Here is a 21,352-nt window from a genome sequence, read left to right as displayed (position 1 = left end):
CAATCAAATTTTCATAAGTTTGAAGGTCATTGACTAATTCATGAAAGTCAATTTCCTTCTTATTCATGACATAATTTGATGTGTATGGTAGAAATGCTGGAGTCAGGCTATTCAAGATAAGACTAACGTGAGTAGCACTGTCCATTTCAGCACCATGATCCTGGGCTTCTTGGAAATAACTGGACATGAGGAGAACATGATCACGCACGTTTTGATGAGGTTCCATCCGTGCGTTAATGTACTTCTTAGTCGCGTCAAAGCGTGACTGAAGCGATGCCTTACCGAATAGCTCATTTAACTTCGTCATAACTTCAGCAGCCTTCTCGGTTTTAGAAAACCGAGTTTTGAGGGTGTCAACCATGCTAGAAAGCATAAAGTATAGAGCTTTGTCATTTGCCTTCTGCCAACGCTCATACTTTTCTTTCACAGCTTTGGATGCATTATCCCCAGGGACTTCAGGTGACGGCTCAGTTAAAACAAACAAGGCACTTTCTCCTATGAGAGCAATATTAATGTTCTCATTCCATTTATTAAAGTTAGATCCATTCAGCTTGTTTTCAGTCAACAGTGATAAAATCAGATTCATTTTGGTAAACAGGATACTACAAAATAATAGAAATCAACAAATAGAAATTAAATAATGGTTTAACACAAAATCTATTCAGAAATTATAAGCACATAGCAAGTAGGAATGATATGAGAAAATACTTAAAAAAAAAAAAATCAATCCTAAATAATTTCCAAGGTTTTCAACAAACTGATATCAGTGTCCCGTTTAGGCGAGAGTCAAAGCTACCATCCATTGAATAGAGTTGTCAGTTCATCTAAAATGTTAAACATTCTAGCAACCTTTTATTCGATCAAGATCAGAATCCAGCGTTGTCCCGTTTAGGCGAGAGTCAAGGCTATTCTATCTTATGAGCTTCTACCATTGTTTCGCAATTTGCAAGTCAAATATGGTCGCCACCATTAAGGTGATCTATACCATATAAAACACTTACAAACCACTTATCATGCGAGATTAAACGGTGCGAAATTGCTAATGAACGTTCCTCCATTAGGGAGGATTACTCACTAAAACAAACGCGGTGTAAAATCCACAATGGAGATCGAATATCTTAATAATAATAAAGCTCATTATTTAAAATGTATTTTCTTTATTATTCTAATAAATAAATCTCATTAAATTCTAAACTAAGAATTAAAATTCAAAAATAAGAATTTAATATAATATTTATAAAATTATACTTAGATGGTGATTGAAATAAAATTAATTATTTCCATCTTAGTAATAATCTTAAATATAAATATTAAGGAAATTAATTTAAGTTGAATTAAATAAAATAATTAGCAACTTAAAAATTTCCTTTGAGAATATATTTATTGGGTTCGAAAATTTAAAGTATATAAAAATACAATTTTCGAAAATATCAAAAATAGAAAAGAAATACTTCAAGCAAAAATATCACCTATCTAGATTTTCTTTTGACTAGTTAATTCAATTTCTAATAATATATATATATATATTTTTAAATTCATTTATTTTAAATTAATCAATTAAATGAAAAAATCATTGACTTGAGTTAGTCCAAGAATTAATTAAAATAAATAATTAATTTACAACTCAATCTATTTTTCAAGAAAAATTCGAAAATATTGCATAGATAAAATGCAAATTTCGAAATTGATTAATAAAATAAAAAAAATATATATTGAAAATTATTTAAATTTAAGTTGAAAAATTAAATTTCAACCTAAAAATAATTTTCTATTTAATTAAGTGTCATGAAAAATCAATAAATATTTAAGTATCATGATGAAAATCAACTTAGACATTTAGATTTTTCAAGTTAATTAAATGTATTAAATTCAAGAAATAATAATTAAGTGTAGAGAAGGCTTAATTATTAATTTCTATTTAATACTAGGAAAAATATACTTAATAAAATTGTACCAAAATTAATTATTTAAATAATTAATTTCACAAAGTATAATTTTCCTATTTAAATATTAGAAATAATAAGTAGTCTAGAAATTACTATCTAGAAAATATCTTATTTGACTAAGTATCTTTTCAAAAATTTGAAAAATATCTAATTTAAGTTAGATAGAAAAAATCTAAAACTTAAATAATTTCAAATTTAGATTTAATTAAATATCAAAATTAAGTTGTAACCACTTAATTTGAAGATATCCTTTAAAGTTAATATTTGAAAAGATATTAACCAAAAAATATCTAAAATATTTCATTTTAAGTTAATATTTGAAAAGATATTAACTTAAAAAATATCTTAAGAATCTTTAATAACTAATGCCTAAGATTCCTCAACTTGATTTAAAATTTAAATCAAATATTCAAATTTAAGTTAGATAAGAAAAATCATAGGAATATTTAATTAAATAAGCTCCAGAAAGAATCTTAGTTAGTTAAAATTCTATATTTAATTAAATACAAGAAAAATACAAATAGTTTGTCTAGAAATAATATCTAAACTAAAAGTGTTTTTCTTAAAATTAACTTTAAAATATTAAAATGAAAATAAATTTCATATATTTTAAAAGTTAATTATGTTGCTAATTCAATTTTATTAGGTCAAACTAATATAATTAACCTAGTACAGTTATTCAAATCAGGCAAATGGGCCTTCACAATTGGGGTAGTTCATGTGAGGGGGTGCTGGGTTCAGTATGTCGTACCCACTTCTATGGCTCCCAACTCTCACACAAGGCCCAAAAGAGAGGAATTTAACCTTAAAATGAATAACTGTTATTAATTGAATAGGTCCAATAACTAAATGGACCTAAATAAAATCTATCATGGTGTGACATTTTATTTAGCAACAACCTATATGCATCTATATAGTAAAATAAACACATAGACTCACACAGGCACACTTTGGATGGATCCTATCATGTTGCTAGGTCATACACAGATTGTAAAGACCGCATATGAGTAATTCTTGGAATTATTAATTATTTAGGGTTTATGTATGAGAATTTTATTATTATTGATAATAATATAACTATGTGAATTTATTTGAGTTCGTATATATTTATTATGCTATTTAAGTAAATTTCTCAATTACTTTTATTGTGTTCGGAAGCTGTGGAAAGCGACGTTGGGCCGTTAGAGAGTCTCGTTGGTATATTTTGGTATGTCAATAGTGGGATTTTATTGTTAAGTTTTGGAAAAGACCAAACTAGCCTTGTCATTCCTTTAGTTTTTTTAATCTAACTAGGGGGTTAAAAGGTAATTTCTTTAAGTTAGGACTTTTGTCTTTTTGTGAGGTTATTTATTTAATAAAATCTAATTTTCATTTATTATTATCTTTACTTTTAAAAAAAAAAGAAAGAAAAGAGAGAAGTATAAAAATAATAATAACACTCTGTAGTAGAAGTGAAGAACCTAGAGAAAACCAAGTCATCTTCTCCTCTAAGCTTTCTCTCTTTCTTTCCTTCGAACCACCAAGGGGGACCAGCTGAAGTTTGGATTTTCTTAGTTCAATTCAGTGAGTTTTAGGGGAATTGGAAGCTTGAATCAAAGGTATTACTCCTCACTTTGTTTTCTTGATGTTTCCTTAACTCAAGTTAGGTTTCATGTTCATTTGGCTAGGTTTTAGGGGCTGTGTGCTTAAGATTAGTTTGGTGCCATCTTCTGAAGTTGTGTAGTGGTTATTTAGATTGTTCTAAGCTTAATTGGATGATCAATTTGTTAATTGAATCAAGTTGGAGCTTTTAAACTCTTATTGGAACTCTAATGGTGTTTTTGGAATTTGATTAATTGGTTGAGATTTGTTGCTTGGAACTGGTATATTTTAGTGCATACAGGTGTTCTGGAAAGTATTGGAAAATTTGGGGATGAATTGAGTTGTGGGGGTTGGAATTTTGGTTCCCAGACCAGAACCGGAATTCCGGTTCCTGGGAGCCTGTGTCAACCGGTCGACCGGTTGGTCCCAGGAACCGGACTTCCGGTTGGGAACCGGCCTGCCGGTTGGGGCTTTTTCCCGAACCCTAATTTTTCCCGTTTTTAGGTATTTTAGGGCATTGTCATCCTTTTTATCGATAGGGTTAAGCTTAGTTTGTATTCTAAACCCCCGATAAGTATTTTGGCGAGTCTCTCATCGGTTTTTGAATATTATGGTTTAGGGCCCTGTTATACGTCGAGCTGCACTTCCACTCAGGCTGACCGGCACACTTGAGCACGGAACGAGGTAAGATAGCGTAAGAATATATATACGAATGTTTATGCTTGTTTTGGATGTTATTATAAGTACGGTGTTACCAACACGAGTACCCAGGGTACGTCGTGTTCGTGGTACAACACTTAGTAATTCTCGGGAGTACAATTAGGGCTCTACCAACACAAGTACGGAGTTGGTACTTTAGTGCATTTGGTATAGTAGTCGTACTACCCTTAAGAACGTTCTTAATCATTTGGTGAGCTTCGTTGTTAAGCTCAGGGCAGCTTGATCATAAAGCTGGCGACGTGTTACTTTTATATGTCTTGCATATCTTACTGAGTCTGTTGACTCATCAGTTTGCTACCTTGTGTAGGTAAAGGAAAGGCAAAGCTGGAGGAGCAGTGAGGTGGAACTCGGCATGATTGTACATATCGCGGCAGTGCAACCCGGAGGGTTTCGATCTTATATTATTTTGAGTCTATATTTTGGAAATGCATGTCCGCTAAACTTTTAAAAAAAAATGTATATGTACATATTAGTAAAATATTTTAAACTAGTATTTTGATACTCGGGATCCCGATCCGCATGTTTATTAATATATAAATTATTAAAATTAATTTCCGAGTTTGTTATTAAAATATGGGCGTTACAGTTTGGTATCAGAGCCACCGGGTTGTTCACTGATGACCGTCAAGATATGTACAATCAAGGCCAGTGTCGAGTTCAACTCACGGTTCCGTAAGCTTTATTTCTTTTTGCAAACTGTTTTAAGATATGTGGTGCTGTGTATATGATTAAATAAATATTAATTGCGGTCCTGAAATATTTGACCACTGTCGACCTACGTGCCTTGTGGGTTCGCAGGCTAAGTCCTAAATAATGGACGACCAGCGAAACGTTAGAAGGCAGGGTGAATTGGTTGAGACCGGAGGTGGTCGGGGTGGTAGAAATCCCCAAAACCCCCGTGGACGCGGTAGAGGCCGCGGTCGAGTCCCAAGAGGTGGACAGGAGAATCCACCTCAGGCCCCTGTTGATTGGGAACAAAGGTTTGCTGAGATGCAAACTAGAATTGAGCAACAAGAAGAAGAGATCCGGCGACTTAGGCAACGGGATGCCCCTGTTGAGCCTCCCCTGCAACCGGCTGTTGCAGTTCCTGCAGCCCCTGCGGTGCCAGCTGAGCAGCATGTTGCTGGTAACCGCATGGAACCTTTGTATGAAAGGTTCAGAAAGCAAGCGCCTCCAGTATTTCTGGGAGGCCCTGATGTGGTAAAAGCTGAGCAGTGGTTGACCGTTATTGAGAAAATATTGAACTTTATGGGAGTAGCTGGAAATGATAGGGTGGCGTGTGCCACATTTCAATTTCAAGAAGATGCCCTGATCTGGTGGGAAATGGTATCCCTCACCAGAGATGTAACTAGAATGACCTGGGAAGAGTTTCGAGAATTGTTTAATGCCAAGTATTACAACGAGGCAGTCCGCAGTGCAAAGCGGAAGGAATTTATTGAGTTGGTACAAGGTGAGAATATGTCAGTGACCGAATATACTACCAAGTTTGATCGCTTGGCCAAGTTGGCCTCCGGAATTGTACCAACAGATTTCAGCAAGAAAGAAAAATATTTGGCTGGGCTGAATGCCAAAATCAGACATGACTTGGTTATTACAACAAGTGATACCACAACCTATGCAGAAATGGTTGATAAGGCTCTTCGAGCTGAAGGAGCAGTCAAATTTTTACAAGAAACCCGAGAGTCTTCTGGTGTTGGTGGGGCTACTACTCTCCCTATGTCGGGTCCTGAGAAAGAGAGTGGGGGTTCTACCTTTGAACAGAAGAAAAGAACTTTTCCATCTTCGGGAAGTTCAGGGCAAGGTAAAAGGTTTCGAGGAAACCAGAATAGAGGAGGACGTCAGACTTATTCTTATCCTGAGTGCCCGCGTTGCAAGAAGCATCATCCCGGGGCTTGTAACGGAGAGCCTGTTTTCAGTGTGGTTCGGTGGGACATCTCAGGAAAGATTGTCCTCAGTTGAAGAAAGAGGAACCAAAGCCTGAGGTCAAACCTGTACCTGCACCTGCTCGTGTCTTTGCTATAACTCAGGCAGATGCTGCTGCCAGTCCTTCAGTAGTTGCAGGTCAGCTTCTAATCAATGGTTTTGTTTATACTGTTTTATTTGATTCGGGTGCTACTCGGTCTTATGTATCATCAAGACTTTTTGATCAATTTGATAGACCTAGTGAGATTCTCGAGACGGGGTTTGGAACCCTGTTGCCTAATGGGGAATTAATTATTTCAAGAAAGTGGATTAGATCCGTAATAATTAGAATTGAAGATAGAGAATTGAGTGCTGATCTCGTGGAGTTGCCATTGGCCGAATTTGACATTATACTTGGTATGGACTTTTTGTCTAAATACTCTGCTAGTATTGATTGTAAACGGAAAATGGTGACTTTTGAACCGGAAAATGAGGAACCTTTTGTTTTTGTTGGTTCGGTTCAAGGTTCTCGTGTCCCTAGAATCTCAGCACTGAAAGCTAAGGATTTATTACGAGATGGATGTGTTGGATTTCTCGCAGTGGTAGTGGATTCCAGTAAACCTGTGTTACTTGGGCCAGAAGAAGTTAATGTGGTTAAGGAATTCCTGGATGTATTTCCAGAGGAATTGCCGGGATTACCACCTCAGCGTGAGATAGATTTCATCATTGATTTAATCCCTGAGGCAGAACCTGTTTCAAAAGCACCCTACCGAATGGCACCTACTGAATTAAAAGAACTAAAGATACAACTCCAAGGGATGTTGGATCTAGGGTTTACTCGGCCTAGTGTGTCACCTTGGGGAGCCCCTGTGCTATTCGTGAAAAAGAAAGATGGAACTCTTCGTATGTGTATTGATTACCGGGAGCTGAACAAGTTAACCATCAAGAATAAATATCCTCTGCCCAGAATTGACGATTTGTTTGACCAACTCCAGGGGAAGACTGTATTCTCTAAGATTGACTTGAGGTCTGGGTATCATCAATTGAGAATTCGAGAAGAGGATATCCCGAAGACAGCTTTTCGAACCAGGTATGGTCATTATGAATTCCTGGTTATGTCTTTTGGGTTAACAAATGCACCGGCAGCTTTTATGGATCTCATGAATAGGGTATTCAAGGATTTCCTCGATAATTTTGTAATTGTATTTATCGATGATATTCTTGTGTACTCTCGGTCAGAAGCAGAACATGAGCAACATCTTCGAATGGTTCTGCAGCGACTTAGAGATCATAAACTCTATGCAAAGTTCAAAAAGTGTGAGTTTTGGCTGTCGCAAGTGTCTTTTCTGGGGCATATTGTTGGAAAAGATGGAATTATGGTTGATCCAGGAAAGATTGAAGCAGTGAAGAATTGGCCTAGACCTAAAACAGTCACTGAAATTCGAAGTTTTCTCGGTTTAGCGGGTTATTATCGACGTTTTGTGGAAGGATTTTCCAAAATTGCGATGCCGTTATCCGAGTTAACTAGGAAGAATCAGCGATTTATATGGTCAGATAAGTGTGAAAAGAGTTTTCAAGAGCTGAAGCAACGATTGATTACAGCTCCTGTTCTAGCCTTGCCTTCTGATCAAGAAAAGTTTGTGGTGTATTGTGATGCTTCTAGGCAGGGTTTAGGCTGTGTGTTGATGCAAGCAGATAAAGTCATAGCTTATGCTTCTCGGCAACTGAAAGATTATGAGCAGCGTTACCCAACTCACGACCTAGAACTTGCAGCAGTGGTGTTCGCCTTAAAAATTTGGCGACACTACTTGTATGGTGAAAGGTGTGAGATCTATACTGACCACAAGAGTCTCAAGTATTTCTTCACTCAGAAGGATTTGAATATGAGACAGAGAAGGTGGTTAGAATTAGTAAAAGACTATGACTGTGAAATCTTGTATCATCCTGGAAAGGCAAATGTTGTGGCTGATGCCTTAAGTAGAAAAGGACCTGATCAAATAGCCAACCTGGTTATGATTTCCTCACAGCTAGCCTCGGAAATGACTAGAGCAAACATTGAGTTGGTGATTGAGGAATTATTTAATCTGACACTTCGCCGATTTGTTGGAAAGAATCAGAATGGCTCAGTTAGAAGATTCAGAGTTGACTAAGATTCGAGAAGATGTCTTAGCGGGCAAAGCTAAGGACTTCTCCATTGCTGACAATGGAATGTTGTTGTTTAAGGCACGGGTGTGTGTCCCTGATTTCATTGAGCTTAAGAAAGAAATTTTAGAAGAAGCTCATACTACCCCTTACTCATTACATCCGGGAACCACCAAAATGTATCAAGATTTGAAGCCCTATTTCTGGTGGTACGGGATGAAGAGGGATGTAGTGGACTATGTCACTAAATGCCTAACCTGTCAGCAAATCAAAGCCGAGCATCAGCGACCGGCAGGGTTACTTCAACCGTTAACACTTCCAGAATGGAAGTGGGAAGACATTGCGATGGACTTTGTGGTTGGCTTGCCTAGAACCACAGGAATGTACGACTCAGTTTGGGTTGTGGTGGATCGTTTTACAAAGTCAGCACATTTCTTACCTGTTAAGGTAACCTATTCAGTGGATCAGTATGCTGATTTGTATGTGAAAGAAATTGTTCGTCTTCATGGGGTACCGAAGTCAATCATTTCAGATAGGGACCCCAAATTTACCTCGAAGTTTTGGATGAGTTTGCAAAAGGCTATGGGAACTAATTTGAAGTTCAGCACAGCCTTTCATCCTCAAACAGATGGTCAATCTGAACGAACCATCCAGATACTTGAAGACTTACTACGAGCTTGTGTTATGGATTTTGGAGGGTCATGGAGTAAGTATTTGCCCCTGATTGAATTCTCCTATAATAATAGCTATCAAAGTACCATAGGAATGGCTCCCTATGAGCTGCTCTATGGAAGAAAATGCCGTTCCCCAATTCATTGGGACGAAACAGGAGAACGGAAATACTTGGGCCCTGAATTAGTCCAGAAAACGAATGAAGCAATAGACAAGATCAAAGCTCGAATGCTTGCTTCTCAAAGCAGGCAGAAAAGTTATGCAGACCCCAAGCGACGGGATGTTACATTCCAACCTGGTGATCATGTCTTTTTGCGTGTATCCCCGATGAAAGGAGTCAAACGCTTTGGAAAGAAAGGCAAACTGAGCCCTAGGTTTATTGGACCTTTTGAAATTCTGGAAAAGGTTGGGCAAGTTGCTTATCGGTTAGCCCTACCTCCTTCCTTGTCAGCAGTGCATAACGTGTTTCATGTTTCCATGCTAAGGAAGTATGTGTCTGATCCGATGCATGTTCTGAGTTACGAAGCATTGGAATTGCAACCTGATTTATCATATGACGAGCAACCGGTGCAAATTCTGGATAAAAAGGAAAAGGTTCTCCGAACCAAAACCATATCATTGGTCAAGGTACTTTGGAGGAATAGTAAAGTGGAGGAAGCCACTTGGGAACTTGAATCTGATATGAGGATTCAGTATCCTGAGTTATTCAGGTAGATTTCGGGGGCGAAATCCTTTTTAACGGGGGGATAATTGTAAAGACCGCATATGAGTAATTCTTGGAATTATTAATTATTTAGGGTTTATGTATGAGAATTTTATTATTATTGATAATAATATAACTATGTGAATTTATTTGAGTTCGTATATATTTATTATGCTATTTAAGTAAATTTCTCAATTACTTTTATTGTGTTCGGAAGCTGTGGAAAGCGACGTTGGGCCGTTAGAGAGTCTCGTTGGTATATTTTGGTATGTCAATAGTGGGATTTTATTGTTAAGTTTTGGAAAAGACCAAACTAGCCTTGTCATTCCTTTAGTTTTTTTAATCTAACTAGGGGGTTAAAAGGTAATTTCTTTAAGTTAGGACTTTTGTCTTTTTGTGAGGTTATTTATTTAATAAAATCTAATTTTCATTTATTATTATCTTTACTTTTAAAAAAAAAAGAAAGAAAAGAGAGAAGTATAAAAATAATAATAACACTCTGTAGTAGAAGTGAAGAACCTAGAGAAAACCAAGTCATCTTCTCCTCTAAGCTTTCTCTCTTTCTTTCCTTCGAACCACCAAGGGGGACCAGCTGAAGTTTGGATTTTCTTAGTTCAATTCAGTGAGTTTTAGGGGAATTGGAAGCTTGAATCAAAGGTATTACTCCTCACTTTGTTTTCTTGATGTTTCCTTAACTCAAGTTAGGTTTCATGTTCATTTGGCTAGGTTTTAGGGGCTGTGTGCTTAAGATTAGTTTGGTGCCATCTTCTGAAGTTGTGTAGTGGTTATTTAGATTGTTCTAAGCTTAATTGGATGATCAATTTGTTAATTGAATCAAGTTGGAGCTTTTAAACTCTTATTGGAACTCTAATGGTGTTTTTGGAATTTGATTAATTGGTTGAGATTTGTTGCTTGGAACTGGTATATTTTAGTGCATACAGGTGTTCTGGAAAGTATTGGAAAATTTGGGGATGAATTGAGTTGTGGGGGTTGGAATTTTGGTTCCCAGACTGTAACCGAATTCCGGTTTCGGGAGCTCGTGTCAACCTGGCCGACCGGTTGGTCCCGTGAACCGGACTTCGGTTGGGAACCGCCCGCGGTTGGGGCTTTTCCCGAACCCTAATTTTTCCCGTTTTTAGGTATTTTAGGGCATTGTCATCCTTTTTATCGATAGGGTTAAGCTTAGTTTGTATTCTAAACCCCCGATAAGTATTTTGGCGAGTCTCTCATCGGTTTTTGAATATTATGGTTTAGGGCCCTGTTATACGTCGAGCTGCACTTCCACTCAGGCTGACCGGCACACTTGAGCACGGAACGAGGTAAGATAGCGTAAGAATATATATACGAATGTTTATGCTTGTTTTGGATGTTATTATAAGTACGGTGTTACCAACACGAGTACCCAGGGTACGTCGTGTTCGTGGTACAACACTTAGTAATTCTCGGGAGTACAATCAGGGCTCTACCAACACAAGTACGGAGTTGGTACTTTAGTGCATTTGGTATAGTAGTCGTACTACCCTTAAGAACGTTCTTAATCATTTGGTGAGCTTCGTTGTTAAGCTCAGGGCAGCTTGATCATAAAGCTGGCGACGTGTTACTTTTATATGTCTTGCATATCTTACTGAGTCTGTTGACTCATCAGTTTGCTACCTTGTGTAGGTAAAGGAAAGGCAAAGCTGGAGGAGCAGTGAGGTGGAACTCGGCATGATTGTACATATCGCGGCAGTGCAACCCGGAGGGTTTCGATCTTATATTATTTTGAGTCTATATTTTGGAAATGCATGTCCGCTAAACTTTTAAAAAAAAATGTATATGTACATATTAGTAAAATATTTTAAACTAGTATTTTGATACTCGGGATCCCGATCCGCATGTTTATTAATATATAAATTATTAAAATTAATTTCCGAGTTTGTTATTAAAATATGGGCGTTACACAGATGAAAGAAGATTGTAAAATTTACCTGTTACAAATTATTAACTTGACCAAGGGAGCCATCAGATCATTAGATCTGGCAAAAAGTAACCATGGCTATTTGCAATCAAGTAATAATAGGTTTTTCAAAACTTACACATAAGTTAAAACCACATACTCCTGCAACAAGGTTAGTTTGATAGTTGGAAGTAGGATTTATTTAATTTTAAATAAATAATTTCGAAAAATAAATAATTAAAAAAAATATTTTAATTTTCGAAAAGATAAAATAAAATAAAAAAAATATTTTAATTTCGGAAATAAAAAAAATTTAAATTTCGAAATTTAAAAAAAATATTTAAAATTAAACCTACTTTTGAAAAAGTAGGTTTCAACCAACCTAAATATCATTTCAAAATTTGCTAACTACTTTTAAAAAAATTAAATGTTATTTTAAAAATAAAAATTAAATAAAATTAGAAAAGATAAATAAAATATCTTTTCAGATTTTAAATTTAATTTAAATAAATAAAATAACAAAATTTAAAAGTTAGCAAAATATCTTACATCTATTTAAAATTACATGATTATAAATATCTTATTTTAAATAAGGTCAAAATATCTAAAAAGATTTAATTTAAAAAAAAAATCTTAAAAGATAAGATATAATTAAAAATATCTTAAAATATCTCAAAAGATAAGATATTTTAAAATATCTTAAAAGATTTTATAAATATCTTATAAAATCTGACCTTAAATTTAAAAAAATAAAATATAATCAAATTTAAAAATAAGATAGATATTTAAGCAAGAAGATAAATACTAATTCTATTCGAATTCAAATTACACTAATATCTTGAATTAAAATTAAAAAATATTAAATTAATTCAAAATGATAATTAGAATTGAATTAGGAATAGTAATAGTATATATACAAAACCATACAAAAAATCGGAAGTTAATTCCATGAAAAGTATGAAAAATCGAAGAAAAAAGAAAAAATTCGAAACTGTACGGACAGTTCTGCGATCGCAGGAAAATATCAGCACAACCCCGATTTTGTCAAATCTTCAAAAAATCATAAAAAAAATCCAAATTAAGTTCTGTAAAAGGCTAACTTGCTTAATTTTTTCCATACTATCCAATAAAAATAATTCCAGAAACGAAATCACAATTATTTCTCACGAAAATTTCACAAACATCAATCAATCATCAAATAACACTCAATACAACATGATACCATCCAAAGAACATACAAACAATCGTTTTAAAGTCCAAATTACATGTAAGTAAATCAATTACCATGGCTCTGAGGCCAGTTGTTGGGAATTATTTTACCAGGATCTTAGATCTACTCACAAGTATGTTGTTTAAACATCCTAAATATGAACTTTCTAAAACGATAAAATAAACACATATAAAGTTAAGAAAACCTTACATTGATGCAGCGGAATAAATGTCTCCTTCCACTCAGATCTCTAACCCTTGATTCCTTTCTGTAGCAGAGTATAATCAAGATCTGAGCCCGAATGTCCTTCTTCTTCAAGCTTTGATCCTTCACACAGTCTTCCAATCTATGATTGAGTTACTGCTTGCTGTGTGTGGGCACTTACTCTTTCACTAGTGTCACGAAAAAGATGAAGGGAAAAGAGAGAGAGGTATTTCGGCCAAGATAGAGAGTGAGGAAGGCTCAGTTTTCTGAAGAGAGAAATTTCTGTCAGAAAGGCTTGTTGAAAACTTGTGTTTTGACTGATCCATCACTTTCTATTTATAGACAACTACTAGGTTTAGGTTAGGATTTATTTGGCATTAAAATAATGAAAATATTAATTTGAAAAATCTAATTAAGTGGCCGGCCATATGGTGTTATTGGGCCTCACTTAATTTTGCAATTTTATCAAATTTTATCTCTATTTTCTCAAAAACGCCAATTTTCCAATTCTAACCTTTTAAATGCCAAAACTAATTATTTAATAACTAAAATAGATTATTAAATAATATTGTCATTTGATTTAATTATTAATTAGACATATAAAATCCATTAATAAATAAATAAACCTAGAAAACTCTTTTCCTTACAATTCCACCCCTGAATAGTGAAAATTCATAAAATTAGACACAGTCTAACTTTAGAATTATAATTGACCAATCACGAATCAATTAATGAGTCTTACAAGCAGAATGTTCTCAACTAGAATGGGGACCATGGATCTATATGCTGAGCTTCCAATAAGTGAACCAAATTTACCAAGTAAATTCCTACTTATTAATTCTTCGTTGAATCTACTCTTAGAACTTAGAATTGCACTCTCAGACTTATATAGAGCATATTGTATGTTTCACGATACCAATATACTATCTCATTTAACCATTGTTATAATCTTATTGTGATTTAAAGATCCTCTATATAGATGATTTACATCGAGATGGGATTTCTTTACCGTTCTCACCCCTCAATGTATTTTGCCCCTTAAAACACTTAGCTACCTGTAAATGGTGTTTAGTGATCTAATAATTAGTCAGTTAAACAAGAGCTCATCCATTTACTTCTATTTGCTAAGCTCGAAGGGAATCATCACTTAACTTCTATACACCAGTAGAATCTATAGATTCCATATTTATGTTCAGCACTGCCACTCAATCATACTATCATGTTCCCAAAATATACGTATCACCCTGACCCAAAAGTAGGCTTAACTAATAAATCAAAGAACATGAATAGCACTCCTGAGTTGAGCCCAAGCATATCAGGATTTAGATTCTTTTAATCTTAAGATCAACTACTGATATTGACTTGGAAAGATATGTATAACGGTAAGTTTGTAATATCTTAACTTAGTTGCAATATCGGTCCAGTCCAATGTATACTCCATACATTCGAAACTAGTATACTTTACTAATGTCCTGGAAAGAACGTAACACTTACTCCAAGTGTAAGTATACATCATCGCTGATTATCACATTAGTGTAAATCCAATAACACTGATGAAACAGGGACCAAAACTTTTGATTCATATGATCACAATCACATTCCACTGTGTTGACGATACTGTAATTGTGAATAAACTTATGATCTGGATTTAACTGATTTTATGTGTATGAATGTAATAAACGTATTAAACATATTAAACCATTAGCATGTAAAATTCATGCAAACATCAATCACTTCAAATTTCTTATATTGATAACTAATCAGATTGTAAAGAGTTTTATTTAGGGCATAAAACCCAACACACCCTGACCAAAAGGTAGGCTTAACTAACAAATCAAAGAACACGAATAGCCTCTCGAGATTGAGCCTAATCATATCAGGATTAAGATCATTTGATTTAGGATCAACTAGGCGATATTGACTTGAATAGATATTACGGTAAGTTTAATAAATCTAAGTCAAAGTTCAATATCGGTCCCTTCCGATGCATACTCCATGCATCCAACCTGAGCTTTACTTTAACCAATGCTCTGGAAAGAACATAGCACTTCTCCAAATGCAAGTAAACTCTGTTGTAGATTATCATATCAGTAAAACCCTATGTCTGATAAATCTAGGAAACTTTATTCACATAGTCATGTTTACTTTCCAATGTGTTGACAGCACAATAAACAGGATCAAGTATGTGAAAAGGGTTTCAGATGAATTTATACATTATGTACATATAATCATGAAATAAATCATGTGAACCATGCAACATTAAATGTTAATTCTGATCTATATTAATAAGTAAATCTGATTATATTGAAATGAGTTTTATTTAGGGCATAAAACCCAACAAAGACGCGTAGACTTTGGGGGTTAAGAAGGCTAGATGCATTAAATGCACAATTAATGTGCTCTGTAATGGAATGATTACTTGGAAGGGGAAAAAGGAGCAATCGGAAACCACCACTCAACGATTGAGAATGGACCAAAAACCCATTTAGGGTACCGGGGGAGGAACACATGCCAATCTCTTGCATATTCTAGAGAGCTCCATTTTTTGTTTTTTAAGCTCAATCTCCTTATATATACAATTTGTTATCTGGGGTGAGAAAAATTTTGTTTGAAATGTTAGAAGTATTTTTGAATTAAAAGATCATAGAAGTATAGAGTGTAAATTTTAAAAGGAGTGGTATATTAAGAGAACATACAACATATTCATTTATCACATTTTCCTTTCAAATTACGGATTGCACATGTATCTTTTAGAACTTAATTAGATTAACCTTCAAATTTTATGACCCCCAAAACATATTCACCCGCCAAATCCAAAACCAACATTCCCGCCAATTTCCGCCAAAACCTAATAAACAAAATCCCCATTTCTTTCTAGCAAGTAGCAACAAACACAAAGTAAACTAAAACCTCTCCCAGTCTCTTAGATCGACCACTCTACACAACCACACTTGTGAGACTTTCAACTCACGATCATGAAAGTCCGTTCCATGAAGCTGAGAGAAGCTCACAAAGCTCCCAGCAATGGACGCCCTTCGTTTTGCTCGGTGCTGTGGGACCAGCAAGCCAACCACCTGGTCACCGCTTCTTCTTCCGACCCAACCATCTCCATCCACGACCCCCTTCTTCCTTCGGCCGCTCCCAAGCTCCTCCGCCACCACCGCGACGGAGTTACTGCCCTCGCTCTTAGCCCCAACTCCACCTGCCTCGCTTCCGGCTCGGTGGATCATTCCGTCAAGCTCTACAAGTTTCCTGGTTATTACTTTTCCTCTGATATAATCTTTAATGTTTTTTTTTTTTTTTTTTTTGATAATAATGGAGTTTTGAGTCCGGATTGTTGAAGTTACTTTGTTCGATTTGTGGCTTCGTACTCTTCCAATTATATTTTTAGAATTAGCTACTTACACATAAAAATTACAAAAAAGAAAAAGACAAAGAAAAAAGGTCTTGCCAAATATATATATATGTATATATAATGTATGTTGCTGTTGTTGTATCGGATTGTTGTTTGATATTACCCTCTTTACTATCGCGCGTTCTGAGTCTCTGACTCTTCTGATTAGACTATGGTTGAGCTACTGTTATTTATATTTTACTTAAAATTTTTAGTCATTTTTTCAAATTTGATCATGAACAGGTGGGGAGTTTGAGACTAACATAACCCGATTCACCCTGCCAATAAGGGTTCTGGCATTTAATAAATCAGGAACCATGTTGGCTGCTGCTGGTGATGACGAAGGAATTAAGCTTATCAACACAGTAGATGGTTCTATTGCTAGAGTTCTTAAAGGGCATAAAGGACCTATAACTGGCATAGGTTTTGACCCCAATAGCGAATACTTAGCTTCTATTGACTCTACTGGCACCCTCATATACTGGGAACTTCAGTCTGGAAGTACCATTCACACTCTTAAAGGCATTGCTCCTGATATTGGTCTAGACCCTTCTGTAATGAATGTAATTGGCTGGAGTCCTGATGGGGAAACATTAGCTGTTCCAGGGTTGAGAAATGATGTGGTACTGTATGATAGAGACACAGCTGAGAAGCTATTTTGTCTAAGAGGCGATCATACACAACCTATTTGCTTCTTGGCTTGGTCACCAAATGGTAAATACATGGCTACTGCTGGTTTAGATAAGCAGGTTCTGATTTGGGATGTTGATAAAAAGCAGGATATTGATAGGCAGAAATTTGAAGAGAGAATTTGTTGTTTGGCTTGGAAGCCAACGGGCAATGCACTGGTTGTTATTGATGTTATGGGAAAGTATGGTGTGTGGGAATCTGTTGTTCCGTCATCTATGAAATCTCCCACTGAAGATATTCCGAATTTACATTTGAAGAATAGTAATGGGCTTCTTTTCTTTGAGGAAGAGGATCAAGAGCCTAGTGCCTCGGGTAGTCTAAGTGATCTTGGTGAAGATTGCCTTGGTGAATCTGAGCCCACTAGCAGGAAAAGACTAAGGAAGCAGTCTACATTTGAGAATGATCTAGAGGAGGATGGCTTTGAGGAGTTGAGTTTGCCTCTGAAAGTTAAATCTCATAAAAAAACACACCATATGCATAAAGCTAGCAAAGAAGATGCAAACGAGGGACTTAAAAGCAAAGTAATATCTTCTAGGTTCAAAATGCAGGAGGCCTTTCAGCCAGGTTCTACTCCTATGCAGCCTGGAAAAAGGCGATTTTTGTGTTACAACATGCTAGGAAGTATAACAACAATGGAACATGATGGATACTCCCATATAGAGGTAATATACATTTATAACCTTCTGAAACAATTTGCAGATCTATGTAGAACATTATAATTCTGGATTTTGTAAGTGTATAATGGTCTCTATGTCACTACTATTGATGTAAAGTATCTTTAATGCAGATAGATTTCCATGATACTAGCAGAGGTCCACGGGTTCCCTCGATGAATGATCATTTTGGTTTTACAATGGCTTCATTAAATGAGAAGGGAAGCGTGTTTGCAAATCCTTGCAAGGGTGAGAAAAACATGAGTACTCTAATGTATCGCCCATTTAGCAGCTGGGCGAATAACAGTGAGGTTAGAGCAGTTGCCTGTTTATTCATGTTTTTCTTGTCACTAAAATAAAAAATGAGACATGAATGTAAAATCACTGCATACTTGTGCAATTTTTCTGTGTATGATGAATGTGGAACCCTTATATTCTGACTTTTGCTAATAATGTATCCTCAGTGGTCTATGCGTTTGGAAGGGGAAGAAGTGAAGGTTGTGGCTCTCGGTTCATCATGGGTAGCTGCAGTTACAAGTCTGAATTTTCTTCGCATCTTCACAGAGGGTGGTTTGCAGGTTTCTTCATACAGTCTTTCTTCTCTAACATGTGTTATTGCTGACTTGCTAATATATATATTATATATATGTTTGCTGATTTGACATGACTATTATTTACTTGAGAGACAGAGGGTGGTTTGAAGGTATCCCTAGTCTTTTTTATTTTTTCGTAGGCAGAGAGAGACCTGCAGAACATGTGAATTTTTTTATATTTCTATTTAAGTTTTGTTTATCATGTAAATCGTAATGGGGATTTTTTTGCAGAAGCATATCCTGTGCCTAGATGGACCTGTTGTCACTGCATCAGGCTTTGAGGATGAAATTGCAGTTGTTACTCATGCTGCTGAGTGTCTACCTACAAATGAGCAGGTCTTTTTTGAACTATTAATAAGTAGTACTTGAAAATAGTTCATTTATAAGCTCTAGTGTAAGACATATTGAACATCATATTGGCTGGAACGGTCAACCTATTAAAGGGTACTTTATAAGCTGTTACTGTGAGCCCCTAGCACGAGGCACAATTTGACTTGACATTATTGATACATTCTAGAAAGAATTCAATCTGGAATGTCAACACACAAACCTTCCAATCTTTTTGAGATATCTTGGTGTCTCCACAAGAGTGTTTTCTCACAATACACATAATAATTTGATGCCCTTATGAGAGTAGTTGCTGGGATATATTTACTCAGTCAACTAACTCAAAACAAATCCTTTAACTACCCACTGTTTCACTAAACAACTCATCCACCCTCAGCCAATAGAGAAAAGTCAGTGTACTTTGTTGCCTAACAAGCATGCCTCTCCATGTTTATGTTTTACTTTATGCTATTTGAAATTTAACTTTATTACTCTTATTCCTGCAGGTGCTTGAGTTTAAAGTATTTAACATATCTAAAGGGACTCAGCCACTTAAAGGGCACTTACCACTAACTCCTGGTTCGCATCTAGCATGGTTTGGGTTTAGTGATGAAGGGCAGTTGAGCTCCTATGACTCAAAGGTATTGTAATGCTTCTGGCTGACATAATTTTAGTTCTTGTAATTTCGCCTAGCAATTTGGAACTGAGATATCTGAAATTTCTAGGGTGTGCTAAGAGTTTTCTCAAGCCAATTTGGAGGCAGTTGGTTGCCACTCTTCAGGTTCGTTATTATGTAATGAACTTTTATTCTTATTAAAATAATTGGAATGATTCCTTTCAGAAGTTTGTAATGATTAATATGTATGATGCAGTGCTAGTAAAGAAAAGAAGTCTGATGAAAACTATTGGGTGGTTGGGTTGAATGCAAGCAAACTATTCTGTATAGCTTCCAAGAGTCCCGAACTATTTCCACAGGTAAGGATAATATTAACCTTTTTGCTTTTGTTTTCCTTCAAGATTTTAGCAGTCATAATTTTGCTCCTTTTTCAGGTTATGCCTAAACCAGTGCTCACCCTACTGAATCTTTCATTGCCTCTTGCATCATCTGATCTGGGAGCAGAAGCCCTTGAAAATGAGTTTATTTTGAATAGCATGCATCTCTTTCAGGTTTTAGTCCCAACCCCAGATCTCGTATTATATTTCTTTTTTACTGCTATATAATGAACTATTGGCTTTGTGCGTAAGGGTTGTTGAGTTTCATTACTGATTGAGGAAAGAACTGCCTGTTTTCTAGTCTGGATAATTGTTACTTTACTTTACACTTGCTTTGGAAGCTAATAAGATGTTCTTACTGACGTTATTTGCTTCATATATTTAAATTACAGATTCAAAAGCAAATAGAAGACTTGTCTACATCTGGTTTGGACACCGCATTACTTGATGATGAAGCTTTTAATGTAGAAGCAGCTCAAGATAAATGCATTTTGAGGCTCATCGCCTCCTGCTGCAATGGTCAGCCTCTTTTCCTGTGTGTAAAGTTAGATCCTGTACCAGAATAGACATCTGATTAGTTGCATTTGTTTTCTTATGATTATTATTACAGGTGATAAGCTTGAGCGGGCTACTGAACTTGTTAAGCTTTTGTTGCTTGAGAAGTCGGTGAGGGGTGCAATTAAGCTGGTTACTGTTTTGAAGCTACCAAATCTGGCTGAACGGTTCAACAGCATATTGGAGGTTAGTAGCTGACTTCAAATGAGGGCCATTAATGGTAGAAGCAGAACAAACTAGATTGAAAAGTCTACATTGTTGTTATCTCTTTTTCTTATGATTCCTCGTTGCATTGTTGTAACAGGAGAGGTTGATTAATGAAAGTAAAGGGACCATGCATAACATATTCCCTAGCTCAACTCGCCGTGTGTCCGCCAAAGACGTTGCATTTTCAAAGACTTCATTTTCTTCTGAAAGAAGTAACCCTCTGGAATCTGATTGTCTGTTATCACCCCCAAAATTATCAGCTCCACTATTCACAAAGAAAGCAAAATTACAAGGATCCAGAGCTGAAGAGGGGAAACCAGAAGCAAACCAAGCTGTAAAGTTGGATGATACTGGAAAGGGAAAGAAAATAGAAGAGGTGAAAACTGCGGCAAAAGGAAATCCTATTAATAATAGTACAGGAGAATTGAAAAAGGTTGGGGAATTGGAACAAGTACAGCCTACACGTCCATTTAACCCTTTTGCAAAATCAATAAACATTCAAGAGAAGAAGGCTCCTGAAGTAGATCAAGTACAATCAAATCGTCCATCCAATCCATTCTTTAAGTCTTCTGTTAAGTAACTTTTCTAATTTAATGATTGTAAAGATCATGTCATTTTGAAATGTCATTAATGTATTAGAAACTATTGACGAGTTACTCTTGTAATTAGGTATTGATTGACTAGTGAGGAAAACACCAAAGTTTCTTTCTTCTTAGGCATTCGCTCAATGTGGGGTTGGTTCCCATCCAATTTTTTTTTCTCACAATTATAAAAATCATGGTTGGTAGAATTGAATTGAGAGCAAAATAAGGGCTAATCAATCTTGCTAACTAAAGTTTATATTTGGTGTAATCAATCGTATCAAAATTGTAAACTAAGTAATAACTTGATGGATCCACTTTCAAATGATTCTAAGATAAAAGA

At 35.6% G+C, this 21,352-nt stretch overlaps 1 protein-coding gene across 1 annotated transcript; it reads left to right on the top strand.

Annotated features, from left to right (window-relative positions):
- The first annotated feature begins 15,728 nt into the window (after positions 1 to 15,728).
- Positions 15,729 to 21,143, top strand: LOC115710221 (protein ENHANCER OF LHP1 1). Its single transcript, XM_030638567.2, has 12 exons — positions 15,729 to 16,271; positions 16,654 to 17,762; positions 17,888 to 18,064; positions 18,218 to 18,331; positions 18,578 to 18,682; positions 19,180 to 19,314; positions 19,399 to 19,454; positions 19,546 to 19,648; positions 19,724 to 19,840; positions 20,059 to 20,185; positions 20,277 to 20,407; positions 20,526 to 21,143. The coding sequence occupies exons 1-12, from the start codon at positions 15,992 to 15,994 to the stop codon at positions 21,006 to 21,008; spliced, it is 2,937 nt and encodes a 978-aa protein (XP_030494427.2). The 5' UTR covers positions 15,729 to 15,991; the 3' UTR covers positions 21,009 to 21,143.
- Positions 21,144 to 21,352: the final 209 nt, after the last annotated feature.

This window comes from Cannabis sativa, chromosome 3, assembly GCF_029168945.1.
Source record: "Cannabis sativa cultivar Pink pepper isolate KNU-18-1 chromosome 3, ASM2916894v1, whole genome shotgun sequence".
Taxonomy (NCBI): domain Eukaryota; kingdom Viridiplantae; phylum Streptophyta; class Magnoliopsida; order Rosales; family Cannabaceae; genus Cannabis; species Cannabis sativa.
The sequence above is the reverse complement of the archived record's forward strand: the minus strand, read 5'-3'. Positions and strand labels throughout refer to the sequence as shown.

Coding starts and splice junctions, on each gene's coding strand:
- LOC115710221 (XM_030638567.2), top strand. CDS start 15,992: ATGAAAGTCCGTTCCATGAAGCTGAGAGAAGCTCACAAAGCTCCCAGC. Junction 18,683..19,179: donor GTCTACCTACAAATGAGCAG/GTCTTTTTTGAA, acceptor TTATTCCTGCAG/GTGCTTGAGTTTAAAGTATT. Junction 20,186..20,276: donor CATCGCCTCCTGCTGCAATG/GTCAGCCTCTTT, acceptor TTATTATTACAG/GTGATAAGCTTGAGCGGGCT.